We start from the raw sequence: 27,873 nt of genomic DNA, 5'->3' as shown, positions 1-27,873 counted from the left end.
CACTTCTTTATTGTTGTAAGTCAATTGGTTAATCATATACCAATTAACCATTCGATGTAGTTGATCAATTGTTTGGTCAATCAATCCATCAGTTACATTTGTCAAAGTCCTTTCATTACCAATCACAACCTCATCAATGACATGCCCACTCTACTCCATCTCTGACTGAGGTCTGCCTGTCCTTAAGATTTTATTTTCCAAAAATTTAACAACAAAGAAAGGAAAATTTAATGCAGTTTCTTACTCACAAGCCACGATGGAATTGGACCTTCATTTGGTAAGCCAACAATGTTGTGACCCTAGATAAAAACAACAACAACAACAACACATAATCAACTTCAAAAATAAATAAATGAAAATATTTTTTTATTAAGTTTTACCTGGTTTTAATGTTTGAAGATGTGCATATGTGTTTGCACAAGTGTTTGGGGGGGGGGGGTGCATGAGTGCTAGTGTTTTGCCTCTTAATTATGACCTATTATTATTATTTTTTGAGACAGAAAGCCATAAACTTAATATAATAGAGCAAGAGTATGCAAGTATGTCCAGAAAAGGATCGTACCACTTACTACATATGCTGCTAATTATCAAATATGCTACTGGCACATAAAAAGCACCAACCGAACGCGGCCAATGCCAGGCCCACCTGACTGACTCCTGTGCTGGTGGCACATAAAAAGCACCCACTACACTCTCTGAGTGATTGGCATTGGGAAGGGCATCCAGCTGTAGAAACATTGCCAGATCAGATTGGAGCCTGGTGCAGCCACTGGCTCTCCAGACCTCAGTCAAACTGTCCAACCCATACCAGCATTTAAAACGGATGTTAAAAGATGATGATGATGATGATGATAATAATGATGATGACTTCCCAATCATTTTTCATGAGCTTAGCTTTTCTTTTGATGAATCATTTTAGTTAAAGCCAATTCATTTACCTAACAAGCTGTTTTTAAAAGGCAAAATAAATCCTAAATTCTTTATTTCTCTTCCCTGAAAAATCTGATTTCCTACTAAAAGTCAATATTGCAATTTTTCATAAGATTGTGTTAAGCTACAATTGTGGCTTTAAATAACCTCAATTTTCAATCATTCATAACTTCTGATCAGTCAGACCTAGCTGCTTCAATTTTTTTCATCTGAAAGAGTAGTAACTAAGGATAAATAAGACAAACATAAGTTTCATTTTTAACAATTAATTCTGTAAAAAAATTTAGCTTTGCTTTTCTCATATTATTCCAAAATTCATATATTAATAATATATACCATAGGAAAACTAGTAAATATTTCCAATTGATAAGGTATCAGTTACTACTTTGTACAGAATCTCGATGATGATGATGATGATGATGATGATGATGATGATGGTGGTGGTGGTGGTGGTGGTGATGATGATGATGATGATAATAATAATAATAATAATAATAATAATAATAATAATAATAATAATAATAATCCTTTCTGCTATAGGCAGAAGACCTGAAATTTGGGGGAAGGGAGCCAGTCGATTAGGTTGACCACAGAACACAACTGGTACTTAATTTATCAACTGAAAGGATGAAGGCAAAGTCAACCTCAGCGGAATTTGAACTCAGAATATAAAGACAGACGAAATACTTCTAAGCATTTCGCCCAGTGTGCTAACAATTCTGCCAGCTCACTGCCATAATAATAATAATGGTTTCAAATTTTGGCACATGGCCAACAAGTTTGGGGGAGGGGGTAAGTTGATTACATTGACTCCAGTGCTCAACTTGTACTCATTTTATTTACCCCAAAAGGACGAAAGGCAAAGTCAACCTCAGTGGAATTTGAACTCAGAACGTAGAGACAAATGAAATGCCACTAAGCATTTTGCCCGGTGCGCTAATGATTTTGCCAAATATATAACAAAACAATTATAACTAAGCCTAATTATTCCAAAGGACATCTTGTGTTTATGCTGACACAGTTTGTAGAGATGAACAATAAAGAAGCTTGTTGTTGTTGCTGTTGGTAGAGGTGGTGGTTAGCCAAGTCAGCCCTGATTGAACATAACTATAATCAAAAGCATACCAACCATGACCACATCATTGGAGTTTGGGGTATTTTTTTTTTTTTCAGACACAATGATAAGGACCACATTATTCAATTTATCCTATTTTTTGTATAATAGAAGACTGAGGTTTGAGGGAGATTTTGCTCTATTTCTAGGTGGTGCAACTCTATGCAGTAGGCATGGGCAACCTTTCTTGAGAAGTGGCACTATTGTAGCTAGAGGGGGGCTGAGGGGGCAGCACTTCCAAGGAGCATCACCACTTTTGAGTAGGCAATATGTATTTTTTTGTGAGGGTCCGGAGGCAGAAAACTAAAGAGCAGCCCTGGGTGGCACACACTCTAACTACACTAGTGAGATGTGGACCACATGAGACAAGGATCTTCATCACACAGGTCACACTACTAAAAGAATTCATGGTAAGTTTTCATGAGGCATGCCATTCAGAAAGTCCTACAAACTGTTCCGTTTGCCATCATATGTACATCTATATGTATGATGGTACCTGGTCTCGTGGATAAAGGTGCTGCACTTGCAAGATCGTGGTTTTGTGTCCGAGACTGTGTTGCGAGTTGAGTTCTGGAGCAAAACGCTTCATTTTACTTTGTTCCAGTTCACTCTGATGACCCCGTTCAGGCTGGGGTGGGGTGATGTTGTCTCGGTCACTGAATTGGTATGGAAACCGACAATTCAGGATCCTCCATTATTATCAAGAGATGTAAGATCAATTAAATAGTTTAGTCATAATTAAATAACATAATAAGTAATTATTTAAATAAACATATCTACTAATATGACTATTATAGTTTTTTTTTATTGTTTTCAATTATTTTCATACATGGGATTTTTTAATGATAAATACAGGTGGCGTTCCAGTCAATCACATGACTGAAACAAGTAAAAGAATAAAAGAATATATGTTACAGAAAATTTAAGCTTGGGATGTAATATGCAAATATGAATATAAATTTACTTCTTTTAGGACTTCAGCACAACCAAATTTCGCTTGATATTTACTCAGTTCTCTGTTTAATTTGTAAACTAAATCTCGTAAATCCTTTAACTCTGCTTTCATTTGTTGTATTCGAGATTTATCAGAATCTGTAATTTCCAAAAAAAAAAATAAAATAAATAAATAAATCAGTAAAAAAGAACAAAATGAAATGAAAAAGAGTAAAAGGAAAACAAGCAATTTGTCCGTTACTAATTTATATTTTGAATCTAGATTAAATTGACTTGACTTCTATTAATCCTTTGCTATTTTCATAAGATGCATGTCCTCACATATCCTTCTATTCTACTCTTGGCTTGAATGGCTACCTCAGGCACCAGCACTCTATGCACCCATCAGATTGAAGAGGCTCAACCACTCACTGCAGATCAACTACTCAGATATAAATTAATGCCACCAATGACAATGTTCTCACACACACACACACACTATCTCTTTCTATCCTCTATCATTTACTTGTTTCATTCATTGGACTGCAGCCAAGCTGGGCCACCTCCTTGAAGGGGTTTAGTCAAATCAAATCTAATAGTTATTTTGAAGTCTGGTACTTATTCTATCAGCCTCTTTTGCTGAACCACTAAGTTATGGGGACATAAACAAACAAACACCACTTATCAAGTGGTAGTGGGAGACAATCACAAACACATAGACATGCATTCATACACAAACACACAAACATACACACATATATAACAGACTTCTACAGTTTCTTATTTCTTTATTGCCCACAAGGGACTAAACATAGCAGGGACAAACAAAGACAGACAAAGGGATTAAGACGATTATATCGACCTCAGAGCGTAACTGGTACTTATTTAATCGACCCTGAAAGGATGAAAGGCAAAGTCGGCCTCGGCGGAATTTAACTCAGAATGTAGCGGCAGACGAAATACCGCTAAGCATTTCACCCGGCGTGCTAACATTTCTGCCAGCTCACTTCTACAGTTTCTGCTTACCAAATTCCTTCACAGGCATTTATTGTCTCAGAGCTATAATAGAAAACACTTACCGAAGGTATCATGCAGTGGCACCGAACCCAAAACAACAGAATTGCAAAGCAAACTTCTAAATCACACACCCAAGTTTAGTAATAAGATTTGATTCACGAAAATATTCCATTGAGTAACAACAGGCAGAGCCAAATATATGTTTTCAAAGTATTACTATTATCACTGAGAACCATATCTTACCATGACTGTTCTGTAAAGCTTGTATTTGCTTTTGTACTTCCTCATTATGAGAATCTGTCACATCTGTTGTTTTGATAAATCTACCATTGTTCCTTAATTCCTAGAGAAAAAAGAAGAGTTTGAAAGAAATGTCAATAATAATAGAGAAGAAAATAGAAACCAAACAGGAAAAGATTTGAAAGAATCACAAAAGAAAGAAAATAAAGGTGCAGCCGGTAACAGGAAATGTGATGTATTCAAAATAAGCAATGTTCTCCATTTTGCCAAAGATAACTCATTCAGTTTTGCCTTAGAAAACATTTTCAGTTATTTACAAAGGGAAACTTTTTGGATCTTTTCACTTTGACCAGCAGATTTAAAAAATAATTTTTTGTAACCAAACACTTTTAAACTTCGTATACTGGTAGAATGTGTCACATAAAACATCATTTTCTCTTGGCGTTCTTGAGAAAATTCTGCAGTTTGTAAACTATTTGTTGTTAAATTTCTTATATTTCGGCAATTTCAACCAATCAATGACGTCTAACTTTTTCACTTTATAATTACTTTTAAGGATTACATACAAATGCTATGTGAATCAGGATAATATAGATAAGGTGTGAAGGTGTGTGGCTTAGTAGTTAGGGTGTACAGCTCACAGTCATGAATTCAATTCTTGGCGGCATGTATGTTGCTCCAATCCAGTCAGTTGGCAAAAATGAGTAGTACCTGTAATTCAAAGGACCAGCCTTATTACATTCAGTGTCACACTGAATCTCCCCGAGAACTACATTAAGTGTGTGCATGTCTGTGGAGTGTTCAGCCACTTGCACATTAATTTCAAAAGCAAGCTGTTCCGTTAATCGGATCAACTGGAACTCTCATTGTCATAACCGACAGAATGCTAGTTGTTAGATAGATGATGTTTCAGTAACTCACATTTTGCATAAATGATGAATCAGCTATATGATCTCTTACTGGTAAGGTTTCTTCATTTGCTTTCTGATATTCCTTAAAGAAGAAAAAATATATACATTACTCACAACAGAACATTTGATCCAGAAGAAAAATTTAGATTATAACTCATATTGTTATGTTATATTATTTCCACACACATATACACATGATGATGATGACAGTGGTGAATCAGTTATAGCAATATAGGACACCTTCCATAATTCAGGATGACAAATAACTACATATAAAGGAAAACACAGACAAAACATCCTGGAACACTTTTCTAGCAAGGAATCCAAATAAACCATGATCAACATCATCATCACTACACTGACAATGATGCTGCTGCCACCACTAGCACAGCTGCCACCAAGGAAGAGGAGGAGGAGGAGGAGGAAAGAGATTATGAAAATGTGAAATTTGAATAAGCAAAATGGAAATAATTTATATTTACCTGAAATATCTGTTCTTTAGAGGCTTGTTGATCAGAGATCTGAATAAATTTCCAATTTTCGGAATCCTGTTTTGATTCCAACATATCTATACTCCCGGATGATTCTCCATCTCTAAGATCAGCACTGATTTTTTCAAACGGTATGTTTAAATAACTATGGGTAAAATGACAAAATCTAAATAAACTGCAGTATTCACATCAGAGAAAGGGAAAGATTTGAAGGTAGGAACAAAAGAGAGATACAGAAGGACAGGAGCTTATATATAGAACAAGTTTAATTCTTTAAAAAATTAGTTTTAGTTTTAAGATGAAATTAATATCAGCAAAAGAAAAATTTCAAAAGCCAGTTAAATAGCAAAATAATTTAGACAGAGTTTTCTTTTATCAATTTCCAATACATTCAACACACAAAAAGCACAACTGCTACAATTTTCAAAGAAACAGTCTTAAACCACCCCAATTCTACAAAAATATTATAAACAAATACTAGAGTTCACAATATCTGATGATCTCTCACAGTGATATCAAATATACTATATTGTTAAACTGCATATCAGTATCAGGTTTCTTCAGGAAATACTTCAGCCTTAATCAGTTGTTGATTCTCTAAAAGGTTCTTGTGGGACCTAGATTAGAGTGCCACTTACTTTACATGTCTATGTTGGAGCTGCTGTTACACACATGAACATCGAAGACTGTATCCAAAAAGCTGTTTAATTGACTGGTAGCTGTTCACCAACACACTCTATTCATAAGGTTCATTCATGCACTGTTTCTTTTCTCTACCTCCTCTTGCCACTTCAGTGGAATCTGCTGCTCCTATGAACTAACTGCATACCACCTCTACCCAAGCCCACTCATCATACCCTTCTCTCATCTTCACTACTTGTGTTCTCATTCCCCAGATTCCACACTAAACAATCTTTACATTTTCTGCAGACATCCAGCTACAGATGTTCGGTTTGTACATAAACTACATCACTTTTACTCGTAATGAAAAGGCACATAAATTATTGCCAATTTCTTTCATCGTCCTTTAAGTTCTTAATTAGAAAAAAAAAAAAAACAGTTTAAGTGTGTGTTTTCATGTTATTTAACTCTTGCTTGTTGATTTAAAACTAAGTAGAACAAAGTAGAAAAAAATATTCAATGTTTTGTCTTAATATACTCTTTACTCTTTTACTCTTTTACTTGTTTCGGTCATTTGACTGCGGCCATGCTGGAGCACTGCCTTTAATCGAGCAACTCGACCCCGGGACATATTCTTTGTAAGCCCAGTACTTATTCTATCGGTCTCTTTTGCTGAACCGCTAAGTGACGGGGACATAAACACACCAGCATCGGTTGTCAATCAATGCTAGGGGGACAAACACAGATGCACAAACACACACGCACATATATATATATATATATATATATATATATATATATATATATATATATACATATATACGACGGGCTTCTTTCAGTTTCCGTCTACCAAATCCACTCACATGGCTTTGGTCAGCCCGAGGCTATAGTAGAAGACACTTGCCCAAGGTGCCACGCAGTGGGACTGAACCCAGAACCATGTGGTTGGTAAACAAGCTTCTTACCACACAGCCACTCCTGCGCCTGTTACCAAACAAAATATGAATTAGCCATGAATCAAGAAGCACAAACTACAACCACTAAACTAGAAGCAGGGACTGCATTTAATTTTAATGTAATCTAATGATGATGCATTAAAGAATATTTTATCAAATATAAGCATAAAATGTAATTATGAATATTAAAGTAAGAAATGTAAATGTAAATTTTTTATGTATGTATGTATGTATATGCAAGCAGCTGTATCTGACCATATCTAAATACAGTCACTAGTTTTATTACCTAAAATATATATAATCATACAAATTCACTATATTTTGGATAAATTGTTTTATAAACATGCTGGAAGTTCTCACTTGGCCTAGGAATGTTAATTCATTCAAATTGCTGTATCCAAGCATTTCAGAAGAGTGTTCAAGTTGAGCTTCATAAAAATAAACAAGCAATAAGAATAACAAACAGATAAAGAACCTAAACTATAACAAGATTTCTTTAAAGTTCTATATTAATTAAAATAATTATACTAAATTGATTATTTTTCTAATCAGTAATTTTTTACCAATATCTGTTACAGTGTTTAGGGCTATGCCTGTTGTTGTTGTTGTAAGGTGTACATTTCAGAAAACTTACAAAGCCTAAGACCTTCTTTGTGGAATGATGTATCCTTATGCAGAATTTCAATTACTTGGGTGTAAAATTGTGGCCTATCACTTGGGACATTCATACATTTGCTTTTATATATCAAGACATTTTTACAAAAACTGAATAACATTAGAATAATTAATATCTTGTGTAATTATCAAAAACATACTTTTATGCAAAATCCAAATATATTCCAGAGGGCTGCACTTTCGGGCCTCAAAAGAATTCATGTTCTACTACTTATATTACATGGATAAATAGGGCCAATGAGTGTTTTTGAGAAGAGATAAGAGTCAAAAAATAATCATTTAATTCAAGTACATGGCCAAGTGAATACCACTGCATATAAACAACATTGAAGTTTGTGCCTACTTGCAGGAAGAAATCAATAAAAGACTCAATTCCCAAAGGTTATGTTTGTCAAATTAAAGAACCCATATAAAACGACAGTAATGAAAGAAAGCAAAACAGAAAAATGTAAGGCAAATAGAGCAAGACGCAGAATGGAAAAGAAAGACTTATTGATAAAAAAAAATAGTTATTTATAAAAAAAGGAAGTTGCTGATTGTGATAGGTTAGAGAAAGAAATATATTATTGGATAAAATTCAAAATTGTCTTCATTCCACTGTCTTCTTGAGTGACACATTTAAAAACAGTCACTGTCCTTTATTGTCTCCAAATAATAATTAAAAAATATTAATTAAACAAGTCCTGGTCTTCATCTATAGTTCTGATTGTTATTTTTGGAGTAGCTAAAATTGATTTGACGGCAAAATTTGTCTTTTTGGCATAATTTTTTATAAATTTTATGTCATGGCATATTTGTGCATATAAATAATTATTCCCTTAAAATCACACTCATTGATATTTATAAGAGTTCATAAGGTTTCATTGTTCCTGTCTTAGAAAGTAATTTCAAAGCACTTAGGAAAATCTTCACTTCACAAGAGAACACAGATTGCTATGTTCAGTCAAAAACAGCCTGACCAAAATCAAGCATCATTCTGAAACAAAGTGTGCTGGAAATCAAAAATAGTTTTATAAAACAAATGACATTATATGCCAAACAGCCATTTATTACAAGAGTCAATGCTTATGTCCAGTTATCTTTTACCAGAAGTGAAATTGAACAAATGCTGACAGTGGTCTATTATATCCCACCTGCAGCAAATATTTATGGTCAAGTAAGCTAAGTAAGCTAATGAGGGATTCCCTATATGGTTGCTAGAAATAGAAACTAAATCTCCCTCAAATTATACCTGAGATGACCACAGCTGAAATGCTTTTGATGATAGGCCTGCTCAGTCATGGCTAACTTGATGCTAAACGACATCAATAACTTAGAACTAACTATACAATTGCATTCCAAGTCATATATAATAGAAACTACTTCCAAAGTCATGAAGAAAAAATTAAATAACAAATACTCTAGAATCACCTGTATTATCTCTTTAGCATTCGGATTACTTTGTCAGATGCAATGCTTATTTATCCACATTCTTTAAAGTTAATTCTGAACTATCTTCTAGCTTTGAGATTTTGAAGTTATGAATATTTACTTTTAGAATGACATTGCAGGGTTGGCGTGAGAGACTGGATCTGATCAGTTTGAAGATAAACAGGTAGAACATTTAGGCCAGACATAGCCGGTTTAAATAATAATAATAATAATAATAATAATTGTGTACAGTGCTCAGGTGCACTACAACTCATCTAAAGTGTATATATAATCAGGTGTAGTTTCGACGGATTTCAGGAAGCATGAGGGCCTTAAAGGATGCAGTGTCATGGCAGTCAACAACTGATGCAGGCAGTTTATTCCACGCTTCAGCAGTCCTGAGCGTGAAAAAATGTTTCCGAAAGTCATGGGAGCTGTGCTGTTTTCTGACTTTGTAGGCATGTCCACGTGTGTTAGACACATGGAGATCAAAAAGGTGTTCAGTGTTGTTGTTGGTGAGGTGGTTGATAACCTTGTGGGTGTTTACCAAGTCCGTCGCCAGACGCCGGAGCTTCAGTGAATCCATGCCCAGGGAAACAAGGCGCTCAGAATATGGTAGGTGTCTGATGGAGGGTATGCGTTTGGTTGCACGTCTCTGGACAGATTCCAGGAGGTCAATGTTCTGAGCAAGATAGGGATTCCAAACTGATGATGCGAATTCCAAGTGTGGTCGTACCATAGCTGTATACAGTTTTAAATAGATGGCTGGAGAGCGGCTAACAAAAGTCTTGCTGAGTGATGCCAAGACACCCTCGGCCTTCTTGACAATTTTAGAGATATGCTTTGTCCAACGCAAATCACTGCTGACAGTGATGCCTAGGTCACGCTCGCAAGAGGATTTCTTGATATCAGTGTTGTGGAGGGAGTATGTGGACGCAGAGTTTTTTCTCCCAAAATGCATGGTGGTACACTTGTCCACAGCCAGTTTCAGTTGCCAGTCTGTGATCCTTGCTGCATTGTGTCTAGGTCTGATTGCAGGAAAGAGTTGTAGACATCAGGATCAGTCCTCTTGATTTCAAGGTACAGCTTGATGTCGTCTGCATATTTCAATACTGTGGCATTCTTTAAATTGGCATCTATGTCATTAATGTATGCCCAAACAGGAGGGGACCAAGGACAGATCCCTGTGGTACACCCGATGACATCTCATATGGTGTAGAGTGCTGTCCTAGAACTGTGACTACCTCCTTTCGGCTGAGGATGAAGGATTTCAACCAGTTAAAAAGGTCATCCCCCACACCCATTGCAGAGAGTTTCACCATAAGCCTTTTGTGTGGCACAGAGTTGAAAGCCTTAGCAAAGCCAAGGTAGACAACATCCACCCATGAGCCACTGTCAGTGATCTGAGTAATGTCCTCAAGGAACTCGACAAGCTGGTCACTGCAGCTGGAGTTAGGGACAAATCCATATTGTGAGGGTCGGATGAGACTGTGAGAGCTCCAGAAGTTCCAGAGTGTTTCTCTGACACACGATTCCATCAGTTTTGCAATACAGCTAGTGAGACTGACTGGGCGATAGTTGACAGGTGATGTGCGGTCACCCTTTTTGAACAGAGGAATGACACTGGCAGTTTTCCACTGCTCCGGAGTAGCACCATTGTTGAGACAGTACTGGAAGAAAATAGAAAGCTGGTGTAAAAGGAAGTGCCTGCCACGTTTGAGAAGCAGTATGTAACTCCATCGAGACCAGGGGAGGCATAGTTGCGCTTATTTTGAAGGTGACGTCGCAGCATTGCAGGTGTAAATTCCATAGTTGTTATGGAGTTTGCTGTTAGTGATGGTGAAGATGGTACATTTTGACTTTCGACAGTGAATATGTTTGCATAGCACTCGGCAATGAGTTCTGCGCATTCCTTGGGGTCGTCAGTGATCTGGTTCGTGTGAGGGTTGCGAAGAGGGCCCACTGGAGAGTGAGGTCTCTGCTTTGAATGCACATATTTCCAGAAAACCTTGCTGTCAGGATTGGCTGCTATGCACTGTTCAAATTCAAGGACTGCATTTTTTGTCACTTGCTTGAGATGGTTGGAGGATTTATTCCGCTTCTTCCTGTTGGTGTCTGATTTATGCAACTTGTATTACTGTTCAGCAGTCCGACGTTCCTTCCTGGCAAGTCAGACCGCTGAAGTTTCCCAAATTGCCCTTTTGGGGCGGTTCTTCTTTTTTGTTTACGTGGCACTGATGCTGCACATGCTGCCCATATTGAGTCCAGGATACTCTGGAGTATAGTATTCACATCTCCAGAGTTGTAGAATTCACGCCAGTTTGGGTGCTGTAGTTCAGTGTGGTACAGGTTCCAATCTGCTCTCTTCAATCGAAGGAAGCAGATTGGAGATGGTTCAGGTGTTTGTTGCCTGCAAGAGCCAGATTGGCGATGATCATAGCATGATCAGAGTCACCTAGAGGTTCCTCCGTAGTGCAATTGATAACCGCTTCAGGAGTTGTGGTGAAGAGCAGGTCCAAGGTGTTGTCGCCTCTTGTTGGAGAGGTGACTACTTGTGACCAGTTTGAGTCCAGCACAAGCTCAACAAAATCGTTTGCACTCTGTGGCCAACGGAAGGTTTCCCAATCGATCTCAGGATGATTGAAATCGCCTGCAATAAACACATAAGTGGCTGTTTTCCTGGCTGCAGCTCGGAGGATGTTGCAAAGCTGTGTGTCCTGATGGTAATTTGGGGGACGATAAACAACGCCAAGCAGGAGTGTTGACATGGTCATACGTATGTCACAGAAAAAAACTTCTTCTTGTGATTCGTTCAAATCGGCACAAGGAATTACCAAAAAATTTGAACGAACGTAGACCATCACACCACCACCACGGCGGTTAGTGCGGTCCTTACGGAAGAGGTTGTACCCATTGATGTTGAAAACCCCATCACAGAGTAAGGAATGCGCCCATGTTTCCGTGACAGTGATGAAGTCAGGGTCAACACTTCTGACGTAGGCGTTGAACAAATGTATTTTGTTGCATAAACTGCGAGCATTAAATGCTGAAGAACTAAACAAGCAAATTTCAGCTTAGATTTTTTTGAGAGGCAGTTGATGAATATCAAATTTAATCCTTTTATTGCTGTTTGTGAATTGTATAAACAACAAGAGCAAAGAAGACTAAATTTTTAAACTATTAACCTGTGTCTAACATTTACAACTACAGCTGCTGGATAAGTTTCATCTCCAGTTGTCAACATGCATTTTATTTCAGGATGTACAGTAAAAACCAGACTGAGTTTGAAGTGGGAACTTTTATTTTCAATCCATCAGCATTTAGATTACCCTATCAAAATTAATTCTTAGTTTTTCACATTGTTTTAAATTATCCTTGCATTGTCTCATAGTTTCAAGATTTCGATGATGTGATTATTTTATTTTTAGAATGACATTGTAGGGTAGGTATTAAAGGCCAGGGCTGGATGGTTTGAACATAAAATACAGGTAGAATATTTGGGCCATATCTGGCCCAAATATTCTACCTGTATTCTAAAGGGTTAAACTAAATCATCTCAGACATTAACCCTTTAGTATTTAAACCGGCCATATCCGGCCAAAATAGTTAATCTGTTTTATGTTCAAACTGACCAGATCCAGGCTCTCACACCTACCCTACAATGTTATTCTACATTAGGTAATTACACCATCAAGATCTTGAAGATATGAGATAATGCATGATTAATTCAAATCAATGGGAATCAATAGGCATTATGTTTGATTGAATAATCTGAACACTAAAGGGTTAAGGCATTGAAAGAACAAAGAACACAAGCCCAAATTAAATGAAAATTAACAGGGTCATTTTTTTTTTTTTTCACTACAACTATAGAAATTATAAAGGTAAAGAAACATTTAACAAGATCAATATTCCTCTTACCCAGCATCTGTCATTAATGTATAATCCATAATGCTGTCGTGCTCATTGTCAAGGTTATGGGATGGAACTGGCGATCCAAACATTCTTCCAATATTAGAAGTATTCATCAGTGCACCCATGAGAGGGGCTCCTTTATCATCCTGAGCACATGTGGGACTCAAAGCATTTGGTACAGCAACAAGGGCCACTTTTGGAATAACAGCAGTTGATACATGAGACTTGCAAAAAAGATTAGAAAGAATATATCACAATTAGCATATCTTTTTTATTATTATTAATTTTTTAAGCTTTGAGCATTCAGATTATCCTATCAAATTTAATGCTTATTTATTCATATTCTGTTGTGTCTGGGGAGAGTCATTTTCTTTTTGTGCCTTATAATGTAACACACTCACTGGTAAAATTTCCATTTATTTCTTTGCAAGACGCAACGAAAATTTTAGGAAAATAAAAATAAGTGGAAATTTTACCGGTGAGTGTGTTACATTATAAGGCACAAAAAGAAAATGACTCTCACACAACAAAATATGCTTCAACACACGAACTCATATAAAGAATCTGGCAAACCAAATCCAAAAACGAAATATTTATTCATATTGTTTTGAATTAATTATGCATTATCTTGTAGCTTTGTGATTTTGATGATGCAATTGTTTATTTTTAGAAAATGACATTGAAAGGTAAGTGTGAGAGGTTGGATCTGGCCAGTCTGAACATAAAGCATGTAGAACATTTGGGACAGATATGGCCAGTTTAAATGCTAAAGGGTTAAATGTACTTTCAAATTTTACATTTGTCTGCCTAATATTATGTGTGTGTGTGTGTGTGTGTGTGTGTATGAGTGCGTGCATGTGTGTTTCATATTGCAAGACAGTGTGTGTGAGAGAATCATGATGTCATAGGAGAGAAATGTGTCTGCATAAATGATGACTCACTTGCATTTAATGATTCTGCAAAGAGAGAGACTTGGAGAGGCCACTATGAAAGGTTGCTAAATGAAGAGAATGAATGGGAGAAAGAGACTTTACCAAATGCCAACACAACAGAGGGTCCAGTTATTCAAATTGACAGTACCTTGGTAGACAAAGCAATTAAAGGTATGAAGATAGGGAAAGCCCCTGGCCCATCAGGAATCACTGCTGAGATGTTTAAAATATCTGGTGGTGTAGGCTATAGTCTAGTCGCCCATATAGGCAACCAGGTGATACATGGAGTCATATCCAATGACTAGTGTAGCAGCACCATAGTCAACTGCTACAAAAGTAAAGGTGATGCATTAGACAGGAATAATTACAAATTGTTGGATCAGGTAATGAAAGTCACGGAGAGGTTCATAGCCCAACTAATTAGGAAGAGAGTCAGTTTAGATGAGACGCAGTTTGGGTTTGTGCCAGGGAGAAGCACCACTGATACTGTATTTCTGGTAAGACAGCTGCAGGAGAAATTCCTAGCCAAAGATAAACCTCTGTACTTGGCTTTTGTTGACTTGGAGAAAGCCTTTGACAGGGTCCTCCGATCCCTTATCTGGTGGTCAATGTGAAAACTAAGCATAGATGAGTGTTTAGTGAGAGTTGTACAAACCATGTACAGGAATGCTGTAAGTAAGGTGAGAGTTAGCAATGAGTATAGTGAAGAATTCCAAGTAGAAGTAGAGGTTCACCAAGGATCTGTCCTTAGTTTCCTCATATTCATCATAGTCCTCCAAGCAATAACAGAAGAATTCAAGACAGGATACCCCTGGGAGCTTCTCTATGCTAATGATCTTGCTCTAATAGCTGAGTCACTACCAGAACTAGAAAAGAAGTTTCAGGTGTGGAGGCAAGGTCTAGAATTGAAGGGCCTTAGAGTCAATCTAGCAAAAACCAAAGTCTTAGTAAGTAAGTAGGCAAACAAATCACAAATCCCTTCAGGTAGATGGCCCTAATCGATCTGTAGAAAAGGTGTAGGTAGAAACTCCATAAGATGTACCTATAAGATGTGTAAGCTATGAACACATAAAAGATGCGGCAATCTCGAAGAAAGGTTAACTAGGAAGATAGTTTTTGTATGTGGTGGATGCACAGGGGAAATAAACACTGTAGATGTACAGAAAACAGATTCCATCACATTCCAGGGAGAAAAACTAGAAGTAGTTGATAGCTTCCATTACCTAGGTGACCAAGTTAGTAGATGGGGTGGATGCTCTAAGAGCATAGCTGCTAGAATAAGAATAACTTGGGCAAAGTTCAGAGTGTTCCTACGTCTGCTGGCAACAAAGGGTCTCTCGCTCAGAGTGAAAATGACACTGTATGATGCATGTATGCAAACAGCCATGCTACACGGCATTGAAACATGGACCGTGACTGCTGAGGACATGCATAGGCTTGAAAGAAGTGAAGCTAGTATGATCTGCTGGATGTGTAATGTCAGTGTGCATACATGACAGAGTGTAAACACCCTGAGAGAAAAGTTAGACATAAGAAGCATCAGTAGTGGTGTGCAAGAGAAATTACTACGCTGGTATGGTCATGTGTTGCATATGGATGAGGACAGCTGTGTTAAGAAGTGTTACACCCTAACAGTGGAGGGAACCTGTGGAAGAGGTAGACCCAGGAAGATATGGGATGAGGTGGTGAAGCGCGACCTTCAAATATTGGGTCTCACAGAGGCAATGATAAGCGACCAAGACCTTTGGAGATATGTTGTGCTTGAAAAGATCCAGCAATCCAAGTGAGATCATAGTCATGGTCAATGCCAGTGTCACATATCCGGCCCATTTAAAAGTACCCTTCAATTGTCGGGCAATATGCTGTGCTTGAGAAGACCTGTTGAGTGAAGTGAAATTGTAGTTGTGGCCGATGTCAGTGTCACCTGACTGGCACTGTGCCGGTGACATGTAAAAAGCACCATTCGAGCCTTATTGATGCCAGTGCTGCCTCACTGGCCCCCATGCTGGTGGCATATAAAAAGCACCCACTACACTCTTGAAGTGGTTGGCATTAGGAAGGGCATCAAGCTGTAGAAACCTTACCAGTTCAGATTGGAGCCTGATGCAACCTCCTCAGTCAAACCATCCAACCCATGCCAGCATGGAATGCAGATGTTTAAACAATGACGACGATGATGTTGTTATATTTAGAGTGGCAAGCTGGCAAAATCGTTACCACAACAGACAAAAAGCTTAATGACATTTCTTCCAGTTTTGCATTGTGCGTTCAGATTCTGCTGAGGACCACTTACCCTTTCTTCCCTTTGGGGTCAATAAAGTTCATACAAGTTTAGAACTAGTGTTGATGTAATCAACTATCCCTTTTCCAAAAAGTTTAGGCCTATGCCTACAGGAGAAAGGATTATTATTATGACTATTAACAACAGAAGAAAAGTGAAGCTGACTTTTGCCTCTAATTTGTTACCAATTGTTCCCATCATATATATTATAGGCTTTTTGTTTGAACTAAAAGTGCTATCAGAAAAATCTAAGGTCAATTAAGAAAGTTTCTCTATACTTATTGTTGTACTGCAATATTAAAGCATAATTATTTGAAAAGGGTTTACTTTTTGAAATCTATCTACAGATTGAGGGTTGATGTTTCTTTATAACAGCAATCTGTCATTAAATGAAAAAAATTCTTTGTTTTATTTAAAACATACAAGCCAACTAGGTCACTGACTTCTGTTGAATCTTTTTATCTATTACAAACATCAACAGAATCATTGCTGAGTTATAGAAAATAATAAACATTTACAGGCTAATCGTATAGTTGTGATTTAGATACGTGTCATGCTAGCAGAAATATCTGTTTGAAGCAAAATAGTCACACTATTAAACTTAACCGTTTAGCATTCAGATTTCTCTGTCAAATGTGATGTGTAGTTATCCACATTTTAAAAAATTAGAGTGGCTGTGTGGTAAGTAGCTTGCTAACCAACCACATGGTTCCGGGTTCAGTCTCAGTGCGTGGCATCTTGGGCAAGTGTCTTCTGCTATAGCCCCGGGCCGACCAATGCCTTGTGAGTGGATTTGGTAGACGGAAACTGAAAGAAGCCCGTCGTATATATGTATATATATATATGTATGTGTGTTTGTGCGTCTGTGTTTGTCCCCCTAGGATTGCTTGACAACCGATGCTGGTGTGTTTACGTCCCCGTCACTTAGCGGTTCGGCAAAAGAGACCAATAGGATAAGTACTGGGCTTACAAAGAATAAGTCCCGGCGTCGATTTGCTCGACTAAAGGCGGTGCTCCAGCATGGCCGCAGTCAAATGACTGAAACAAGTAAAAGAGTAAAGTATTATCATGTAGCTTTAAGATTTTGAAGAATTGATTGCTTACTCTTAGAATGACAATGTAGGGTAGGTGTGGGAGGGTAGAATATTTGGGCTGAATATGGCTTGGTTCAAATGCTAAACACTTGTTTTTTTCAATTATAGATATAAACCAAGTTATATGACAGCTTTAATGCTACTTCATAGTAGAATCCTTGGCATCTTTAATATTTAGTAGTATAAAATCTAATGTATTTTTGTTCATTAGATTTAGATTTAGAGGGTAGCTCAATCTATAAAATTAGTAATGCTGAGAAAAGTTACACTTATAATCTTATGATAAGGCAAAATAAGTTTTATTATCTGAAGACTATCTGTCTCTGATCTAGTCTGGTATTACTTTTTTTCAAAGCAGAGTAATATGATATTTTCACAATGGTGACAGATTGAATCTGAGAGTAATCTATGACATGTATTCTTATGTACCTTGTATAAGTTTTTGGTTTTGTCAGAATTTACATATAATTACTTTATACATGTGTGCGTGTGTGTGTGTGTGTGTGTGTGTTAGTGTGTGTGTGCATGTATAACAAATGTTGGTTGAAGAAATCTGTATTGTATTATAATAAAAAACGAGAAAAATTAAGCACAAAGAATACGTCAGATATGACATAGAAAATCACAGAGTTAAATACTTCTTCATTAGCTTTTTACTGAAGTTTTGTGGTTTCAATGCATTAGCAACAGGACCACTATCTTCAACAGTTGATGAAAAAATATGTATCTTTATTTATATTTTTTCCATGTCCTATTCATTTGACTTATTCTCTGTGCTCAGTGTTTCTCTAGTGAAGGTGCACGGCTTAGTGGTTAGGGTAAATGGCTCATGATCATAAGGTCATGAGTTCGATTCCTGGTGGCACATTGTATCCTTAAGAAAGACACTTTATTTCACATTGTTCCAGTCCACTCAGCTGGCAAAAATGAGTTGTACCTGTAATTCAAAAGGCTGGCCTTGTCACATTCTGTGTCCTACTGAATTTCCCTGAGAACTACATTAAGGGTACACATGTCTGTGGAGTGCTCATCCACATGCATGTTAATTTTGTGAGCAGGCTGTTCCATTGATTGGATCAACTAGAACCCTTATCATCATAGCAGATGGAGTGCCAGTCGATGTTTCGCTATTTAAACTATAATGCAATGTAGATTTCTTGGACTAATATTGCTACTTATAGTTTTGTGACCATCTCCTCATCTGCTGTTTTCTTATTTCTTTTCTCTCACTCTCCCTCTCCCCATCCCCTTTCTTGTTTTCTCCTTTTACTCTTTCCCTCTCTTTTTCCCTCCTCTGTCTGATTTTTTTTCCATTTGGAAAGCCTTTCTCTTTTCCCATGATCCTTATGTATTCTGCTCCTTTTTGAACAAATATAGCAATAAGTTTAGAGAGAGTGGGGGTAGAGAATGAGAAAAGCAAGGAAGAGAGAGAGAACAAGTTATGAGAAACAGGATAAGTTTATTACAAATAACAAGTTGTAATAAATACATAATAAATATGATACTTGTTAATTATGACTGATATTGTTGTTAGTATTATGATCATCATATTTATTTAAGCTGTGTCCTCTCTCCTGTTTCTCCTTCCATGCAGAGACTTACTGTTGTATTTGGTACAAGAATATAATCATTGATGATTTGGAAGATGTCATGGTTTCCCATTATCTCTCTAACACGAGAATGGAATAAGGGAATTACTGTTGCTGTTGTTCCTCTCATCTCTCCTTCCTACCTGCCCAACCATCCTCAATTTTCTGCCCCCTTCCACCTTCCTATTGTCTCTCTACACACCTTCTGGCCTGCAACCTCATTTCCTTTTTATCTTTCCTGCTGGGGTACCCATGTATCTCCTCTACAGCAAAACAGCTGTTCCTGTCCCTCTTTCCTGCTTTGGCCTCTACAACTGGAACAATGCCACCTCTCTCAATATTGTATCCCCACTTTGTGAAGGAGTCTTCTCTTGCATGTTACTTGGTGACCCTACTAGTGCTGGTGCCTTGAAAACGTGTCCAGCACACCCCGTAATCTGATTGGTATTAAGAAGAGCTTGCAGTTGCAGAAACAGATAATGGAGGCTAACACAGCCCTCAGGCTAGGTGGATCATGTCTAACTGTACCCATGCCAGCTTGAAAGCAATGATGATGACGATTAGTTGTATTTATATGTTATTGCTAACAAAAACTTGTCTCGCCTTTCCTCTCTTCCACTCTCTGAGGTATGAAAGCAGAACAGTTTGGCAAACATGTTTACTCAGTAGCAGAGTGGAGTACCCATCTCCTACCATGACAAGCATAACCAGCTGTGATTACTCTAATTACAATTACCTGCTTCCTTTTTCCCCACCTTGACTTCAAACAAGACCTCCAACTTACCTTAAGCTGCCCCTCCCACCTACTATCACATTCTGAGAAGTCCTGGAAATATTACACAGGGAAGTGACTACTAAGCCTAAACTACTAACTGCACAGTGGAGAGGAGGACTCCATACCAACTAGGAGAGTAGTAAACCTGATAAAAATTCTGTACGGGGAAGATATGAACTTTGCAAGCCACAACAAAGGTAACAGAGCAGTAACTATGAATAAAAATTGTTGCCCTAGGTTGCACACAAGTTATTCCCCTCGGTGCTATGTGTTATCACACACACACACACACACATGTATACAAGTGATACTTTAATAATTTGGAATCTGCAAAAGATAATATGCTCACAAACATAAGTGTTTCGTTCGGCATGTGTCTGACCTCAAGATACAGCGTAATTATATTAGTGACAATGTCACAAAAGTGCGTCGAAAAATTAAGACACTTCAAAAACTAAAAATCAACGAAGTTTAATATAACAGTTCTTGTGTAGTCTTAAATGGTTAAGAGAACTTATCCTTGGTGTAATCACTTGAAATTAAAGCAGATCATTCATTTTTCTTTGCTCTATATAAACTAGTGTTTCATATAAACTACAGTCCAGAGTATAAAATAAAAAGTCTCTTCTGGTGTAGTCTCAGTGCGAAGAAATAGAATACTTAATCTTGAGAGAAGTATCGAAGTAATTTGAAGTATATAAATTATATATTACATCAATAATTGTATTAGCTATATCGAATATGCCCAATCTGAAATTGGGAAAACCATAATTCAACTGAGGAGTCAAAATACATATTTAGAGAGTTTATGTTAATTTAGAAGCAAAAGGTCCAAAAGAGCTCATCCTTTTCACAGATCCCTGTTAATAGTTTATTTAGATAGAAATTTTTTAAGTAATCTTGCTTTATGTTTTTTTTTTGTTTTTTTTTTTTATTTCGAATTATATTCTTAAAATCCTCTTCATATTATTGTTTGAGTTAGGAATCCTAAAAAAACAACATTTACTCCAATAGAATACGATCTCGAATATAATATAAACCCCACCCCCTATACACCACATATATATGTATATATATACATACACTTTTGTACCTAAAAACTAGTGATATATTTTATACTCTTATCTTCTTTCCATCATACTCGAGTATAATGTTAAACCTACAATATTTTCCTTTCTGGTTTTGTATCACATTTCTCGCATTAAATCCGACAAACTATTGTTAGAAGAAGTAAACGCTGGCGTTGCCATGGATACCAAGTACATAGTCAGAAAACGGAGTGAAATTCATTGAAAATTTACTCGTAAAAAATAATAATTTTGACATTTCTCTGAATTACAGAAACTTCTGATTTTTACAGTAAATAAAATCTTAATTGAAATAAATAATAATACCAACCATGGGGTATTTGCGATTTGTTTTAGAATGCTTGGGATGAAACATTCTCACTAAATATAAATTAAAAGCTTGCAGGACGAGAGTTGGCTGAGAATTAAATTTAGTTTTGTTTTGTCTGGGGAGAGTCAAGGGAAATAACCCCCGAGCCACGCTTATTTTGAAAACAACAGGTGAGACAGGAGCCTTGATGCAGTCTCTCAAAATGCTAGAAATAACAGGCAAACCTATCTCAGACATAAGAGATTGGATAATTTAGTCTTAGATACACTATATCTGAAATAAATCCAAAGTAATTACTGCTTGGAACACCTGTTCGATCAGGACTCATTTGAGATCGAAGGCGGAGTTTCGGATCAAGGTGCCCACATAAGTTGGATTTTCTTCGTATTGACAGGGATTTTTCCAATTTTCTTCTCACGACCTTTCAAGTGTTGGTGGGGATGCTTTTTATTTAAAAAATGTTTGAAAATCTTTGTTGTTTTCTTCACTCCCCTCCCTTCTGCACTGCCATCCAAAACTCCGCCAGATCAAAAAACAAAAATAAACGTGAGAGCGCCTGTTTTAGTCGTTCGTTCTGCGATGGATCCCCGACATATGTAGTACTTTCTGTTATTATAGGTACAAGGAATGAAAATTTAGGGGGCCCAGTCAAACATTTTAGTCCGCCTTATCTAAAAGAAGGTACTGCAAGATGACAGAATTCTCTGCCAATGACACTTATGTTATTGTTTCATCCCAGATCGATGCTGATTGAACAAGACCTAAGAACAAAGGCGTTCCAGTTGTGATCGTCTTATTGGTTTTACTTCAGAAGAGTGATCCCGGTGCGCGCACTCGCGTAGTCGCGCATCCGCACTAGCTTGTTATAACTAGTCGATCCTTCAACGACTACCTAGCAAAGTAAATAAAACACAAAATGTTTTTTTACACAAAGTAAATAATTTTTTTAAAACAAAGTAAACATAACACAAAAACAAAGTAAATAATTTTTCTAAACAAAGTAAATAAAATATAAAAACACAAAGTAAGGATTGACTAGTCATGACTAGCTAGCGCGGATGTAGTACCCGTCTTATTTATGTAAGATTACATTAGCCATTTTTTTATTAACGTTAATGTGTGCGTTGAGAGAAATTTGGCTGATATAATTAGTAAATCAAAAGACAACATCGAAGCTTCCTCGTTGACTCGCATCATTCCCTAAATTACAACAGAGGTAGAACTAATGTTGAAGAATGATGATTCGATAGTCTGCAATGTGAAGTTCAGTTTAGCTGCTTAAAAAAGTTATCACCGAAAGGCTAAAGGCCTATGCGGGAAATGTATCCCTCTGGTCATTTAGTGTCATACTAACATAAAAAATCATACAATAAACAAAACTGATGGGGGGGGGTGAGGAAAAGGAAGATGAGTGAATTAACTACAATATCCAGTACTTTCTGGGGAGAAAGGACTGGATATTGTAGTTAGTGAGGAAGGAGAAAGTGGATGCAAAAAGTGTGATGAAAGGCAGGAGAGAGGAATACATATGGAGTGCCTTAGTCAGAGACCAGCCAGCTCTATTGAACAGAGGCCATTCATTAGGCGAACGCATAGAGAGAATACTTCAAACTTCTGGGCCAGAAGCTGAAGAATGTCTGTTAGTGAGTTAATGCCAGTGGCCCTTTGAAAGCAGTCCAGGATGTTATGGTTGTGTGTGTGTGTTTTCTTTTTCTCTCTCACACACACATTCCTTACTGAATGACACTTTAATCATACCAAAGCATTTTTGTAGCTTCCCAACTGATTTAATTTTATCCACCAATACCCCTTTAATGAACTTTCTATCCATATTTAGGTACAGACTGCATATATCAAGTCCTAAATTCAAGAAGAGCGTGCTTACTATAAAAATTCGATGCCCAAGGCTAAATGCAAATTAAATGCTTTATTTTGTTAATAATTCCAGCTAGTCTTCTTAAAATAGAAAGCTCTGTGAGTCTAATAAACAGCAATAGTTATAGCAATTTCATCATATAACCACTTGTTTAATGTGTTTAGGTTCTGTGTTCTTTTGTAAATAAAATGTCTCAGCTGTTCACCTAAAGCAGCTATTTTATAACTGTAACTATATTTGAAGTCTGAAAAAGTATCATTATAAGAAAAAAAAGATTGAGAGTCTTAGTTATTGAGCAATGTAAGACACAGTTTGAGATTATTTATTTAGAATTACTGTTATTTTTTTCAGGTTTGTTTAGTTAGGGTGTCACAAAGTAGGCAAGCAATCTAGATCTATGAAAATAGAACATTATATGCATATAATTATTCAAACTTAAGTGGTCAAGCAACTTTCTTTGACACGTAGTCAATGCCAGTTGATTTTTTTTTTTTTGTCACCCTTTTAAAGCCGCCTTTGGTTGTATGATACAAACTTATTGTTTTAAAATGATCTAAATTTAAATCTTTCATAAAAATTTCATGTTATATTCCAAACACTTGATTAATAATGGTTTCAAATTTTGGCACAATTTGGTGGGGAGGAGATAAATCGATTTCATTGATCCCAGTACTCATTGACCCCAAAAGGATGAAAGGCAAAGTTGAACTTAGTGAAATTCGAACTCAGAATGTAAAAATGGACAAAATGCCAATGTGCTAATAATTCTGCCAGCTCACCACCTGAAACACCTGATTAATAATGACAGTTATTTTACTACATACTACATTATTTTTGAAATTAATTGGTAAAAGGCAGTTATATTTCAACAGAAATATAACAAGTGTTAAGGAAAATATTTAAAAGTTTAGATCATGAGTATCATTATAAGCAATGAATTAACCCCTTTGAATAAGAACAACTGTTTAAAGAAGTGCCAATCTCTAATTGTGAAGGGAACCTGTGAAAGAGGTAGACCCAGGAAGATGTAGGATGAAGTTGTGAGAAAGGATCTTCAGATTCTGGGCCTCACTGAGGAAATGACAAGGTATTGGGAGTTTTGGTGATTTGCTGTACTTGAGAAGACACATCAAGCTAAGTAAGATCATGGCCATCCATACATACAGGCATGTCCTTTGCAGGTGCCTGTGTCACATAAAAGGCACTCATGCTGGTGCCATGCAAAATGCACTTGTGCTATTGCTACATAAATACGTTCATGCCAGTGGCATGCAAAAAGCACCCAGCACACTCTATAAAGTAGTTGACATTAAGAAGGGCATCCAGCTGTAGAAACCATGCTATAACAGTCAACTGAAGTCTGGACAGCTCTCTTTTTGACCAGTTCCTGTCAAACTGTCCAACCCATGCCAGCATGGAAAGCGGATGATAAATTATGACAACAATGACCCACCTGAGACTGTCCTTGGTCTTTTGATACAAACTTGTTGTTTTAAAATGATCCAAACTAAAGCCTTCCATCAAAACTTCCTGCTAATTTTAATTTTAAACACCAGTTTAATAATGACAAAATTATTTTACCAAATTCTTCATTATTTTCAAACTTAATTGAAACAAAGGTAGCATATTTCAATAGAAATATGGTAACAAAAGGGATATCGAAATTCTTTTTAACAAAGTACAAAACTAATGTTCTCAGCATAAAATATGCAATCAATTGAAAAAAATTGTATTATATTTATTCATCAATTTACGTAAGATATATATTTATTTCTGATATAGAGGGGAAATTCTACGTATTTTAACATTGTAGTAGGTTACCAGCAAGCCAATGCTTGGATGTATGTCTGATTCCTAGCCAAGCCATTTCATATCACCTTTTCACTATACTGCCAGTTTCCAGTTGAAAGCAATAGCCTGTAGGAGATTGGGTCGTTTTAGACTCCTATGTACCTGACAAACTACCTTTTATACCTGTCATCAAAATTACAATATCAAATAGAAATGATACAGTGTTGTTTAATTCTTAGCAGTTGACACTAGAAATCTTCTCTCTCCCCACTCTTCTTCTTTCTGCTATGACCCTATTAACTTAGGAAAGTCAACAAAAACCCTCATTAAATATCTCCCAACCAAAAAGCATTGAAGCAAAAACTTATAGCATGACAAGGCCTATTATATCACATCAAAGAGAAGTATTCTAATTTTCAGAAATAGCCAGTAGTCAGATACAATCAAGAAACAAATGCTTAGTAAAAATTAGCTAGTAAAGATTCCCATGTTTACAAATGATAACAATGACTGAATATATTTAGTTTTGGAAAAACTTTGAGAAAATTATTGAAACTTGTTGCTTATGGTCATTATCATTAAAATTGCCCAGAACAGAAAGCACAGAAAATTTCAGGTTGCATTGTTAAAAATAAGTCAGACCACGAATTAGTAAAGAAACTGAAGATTAAGAAAAGAATTAAGCATTCTGTGTCATAATATAGTATTGGTTATTCTTATATAACTCTGTATGTGTGTGTCCTTGATAAACACTAGAAAGAAGTAGCAAATAAAGAAAAAAATTGAAGTGAAGTAGAGTCAGTCAATGAGAAAAAAAGAACTAAACACACAAACAGCCTAGACCACATCTGAAAGAGCCATCAGACTGATGGACAAAAATTCAATCATCAACACATTTCAGACACAAATTCACAGATGTGAACTTTCTTCTCTCTGCCTCTTCCAGTGATTTCTATGATGATAGACTGCTTTGAACAAACCAAAATATATGCTCTCCTTTTATTCAGAGTTACATGTTACCAACTAGAGGAAGCCCTAGATGAGAGCTGAGACTCAGGTGAGTATCTTAGATAGATGATATCTCTTGATACAGTGGTAGTAAACCTTAACCAGAGACAATATTCCTCCCTGGAATCTATAAATTCGATATATTGGGTCATCCCTTAAATAATGCGGCTTTTTATACTTCTTTTATTTTTCAAAATTAAGATAAGCAAAGTTTTTTTAAAATCTAAAATATACTCTCCATTTTCTACAATGCTCTCCCATCTATCTAGTAGACTTGCAAGGCCTCTCTTCCAAAATTCACTTGTCTGTGATGAAAAATACTCCTCCAGTACTGTTCTGACTTCATCTACAGAATTCATATTTTTTCCGTCCAAATGATTTTGAAGATTGCAGAGTAAATGATAATCAGATGGGATGATGTCCAGTGAATATGGTGGGTGGGGCATCGTTTCCGATTCAAACTGCTCCAGCCTTTGAAATGTCATCCTCGCAGTATGTAGCCAAGTATTATCTTGATGGAAGAACACCTTTTGTCTTGAAACCAAAGATGGTCGTTTTCCTGCTGAAGCTGCTTGCAGTAGATCTACATTATCATTTGGTTTGGGTTTCAAAGTTCAAAGTGGACTAAATCTTTCTTATTCCACCAAACAGATAACAACACCTTACGTAAGTGAAGACCTTTAACCTGGAGTGCTGGTGTTTCTCTTTTCCCTGCCCACTGTCTTCAGTGCTTGACATTTTTATAGAGAACTCATTTCTCATCACCAGTCACTATTTGGTCCAGAAAATGTTCATTTGTGAAACGTAACTGCAAACAAGAGCACACATTCACTCTCTGCATGTGATTAGACTCAGAAAGTTTGTGAGGAACCCATTGACCCAATTTACTGATGGCATACAGGTGTCGGTGAATGGTTGAATGACCAAATTCAAGTGTCTCTGCTAGTTCCTCAACAGTTACAATGGGATTTTGTTCCCCCAGAGTTTGCAGGACATCCTCATAAAGCTCTACAGATCTTCCAGGACAAGGCTCGTCTTCTAGGCCATAGTTTCCAGCTCAGAATTTCTGGAAACTCCACACTTATTGTCTGATCCCCATATACTGCATTAATATTCCTCGCACTTTCCATTGAGTTGTTACCTTTATTGAACTCATAAATTTAAATAACAATAGACAATACCTAAGGTTGTGTCTCAGTTGAATTTCCATATTTGGTTATGCTACATTCACGCCTGTTTCAGAGTGAGCTGCATTGCCATACATGGCTATTGAGCATGTTTGCTGTCTCTGATAGGTTGTATGACATCTGTATGCGACGTGGGTTTTTAAAAAAGTGTAAATGTCTGCACTTTGCTCGCAATTTGGATCTGTTCAGATCTCGCAATTTTAAATACAATATAGAACTCTTGGGTTAATACAAAAATACGGATCTAACAGCCTCAGTGAGCACGGGTAAGTACTGTTCGGCAGACGATTGGTTCGGCATGGCCGCTTTATGCCGTTGCTTGAACGGATAGCAACTCATCCAATAGGACGTTGTAACCCTTTGGGTGTTGGCTCGAGGTATGTGCTGTTGTAAGTCATGGAGATTTGAGATTCGAAGAATTAAATAATTTATTAAAATCTATAATATTACCCCTATATAAGGAACTCCCGTATTTTTAACCTAATTTTTGATTAAAAAAAAAAAAGAAAAGTGGTAAAATACGGTAAACGAAAATATAACATCTATAAGTAAATTTGAAATGCCATGTGCCAAGGGACACTAATAAGAAAAAGGGTTCGTACTCAATCAGCATGATTACTTCCCTTACGTTAAAGTTTAAAGTAACTTCAATTGTTCGCTAATGACACGATAATCTTATTAATTTCAATATTAAAATTTAAAAAATAATAATTCGTGTCATACTGCAAG

At 36.7% G+C, this 27,873-nt stretch overlaps 1 protein-coding gene across 3 annotated transcripts in view; it reads right to left on the bottom strand.

Annotated features, from left to right (window-relative positions):
• LOC115219283 (centrosomal protein of 89 kDa-like) overlaps positions 1-21,681 on the bottom strand; it is a 41,068-nt gene extending 19,387 nt beyond the window's left edge. Inside the window, exons 1-7 of one of the 3 annotated variants that reach the window (XM_036503423.1) lie at positions 21,283-21,681; positions 13,220-13,437; positions 5,628-5,781; positions 5,156-5,227; positions 4,238-4,337; positions 3,009-3,136; positions 249-299 (exon numbers count right to left, since the gene is read on the bottom strand). In XM_036503423.1, coding sequence (XP_036359316.1) covers positions 249-299; positions 3,009-3,136; positions 4,238-4,337; positions 5,156-5,227; positions 5,628-5,781; positions 13,220-13,437; positions 21,283-21,519 — 960 coding nt within the window. In that variant the 5' untranslated portion in view covers positions 21,520-21,681. Of the gene's footprint in view, positions 1-248; positions 300-3,008; positions 3,137-4,237; positions 4,338-5,155; positions 5,228-5,627; positions 5,782-6,274; positions 6,412-13,219; positions 13,438-18,158; positions 18,366-21,282 lie in introns of those variants that run through there. The other 2 variants (XM_036503425.1, XM_029789448.2) reach the window with 2 other exon arrangements.
• Positions 21,682-27,873: the final 6,192 nt, after the last annotated feature.

Source organism: Octopus sinensis, linkage group LG1 (assembly GCF_006345805.1).
Source record: "Octopus sinensis linkage group LG1, ASM634580v1, whole genome shotgun sequence".
Classification (NCBI taxonomy): Eukaryota; Metazoa; Mollusca; class Cephalopoda; order Octopoda; family Octopodidae; genus Octopus; species Octopus sinensis.
This window is presented reverse-complemented; position numbering and strand designations above follow the sequence as displayed.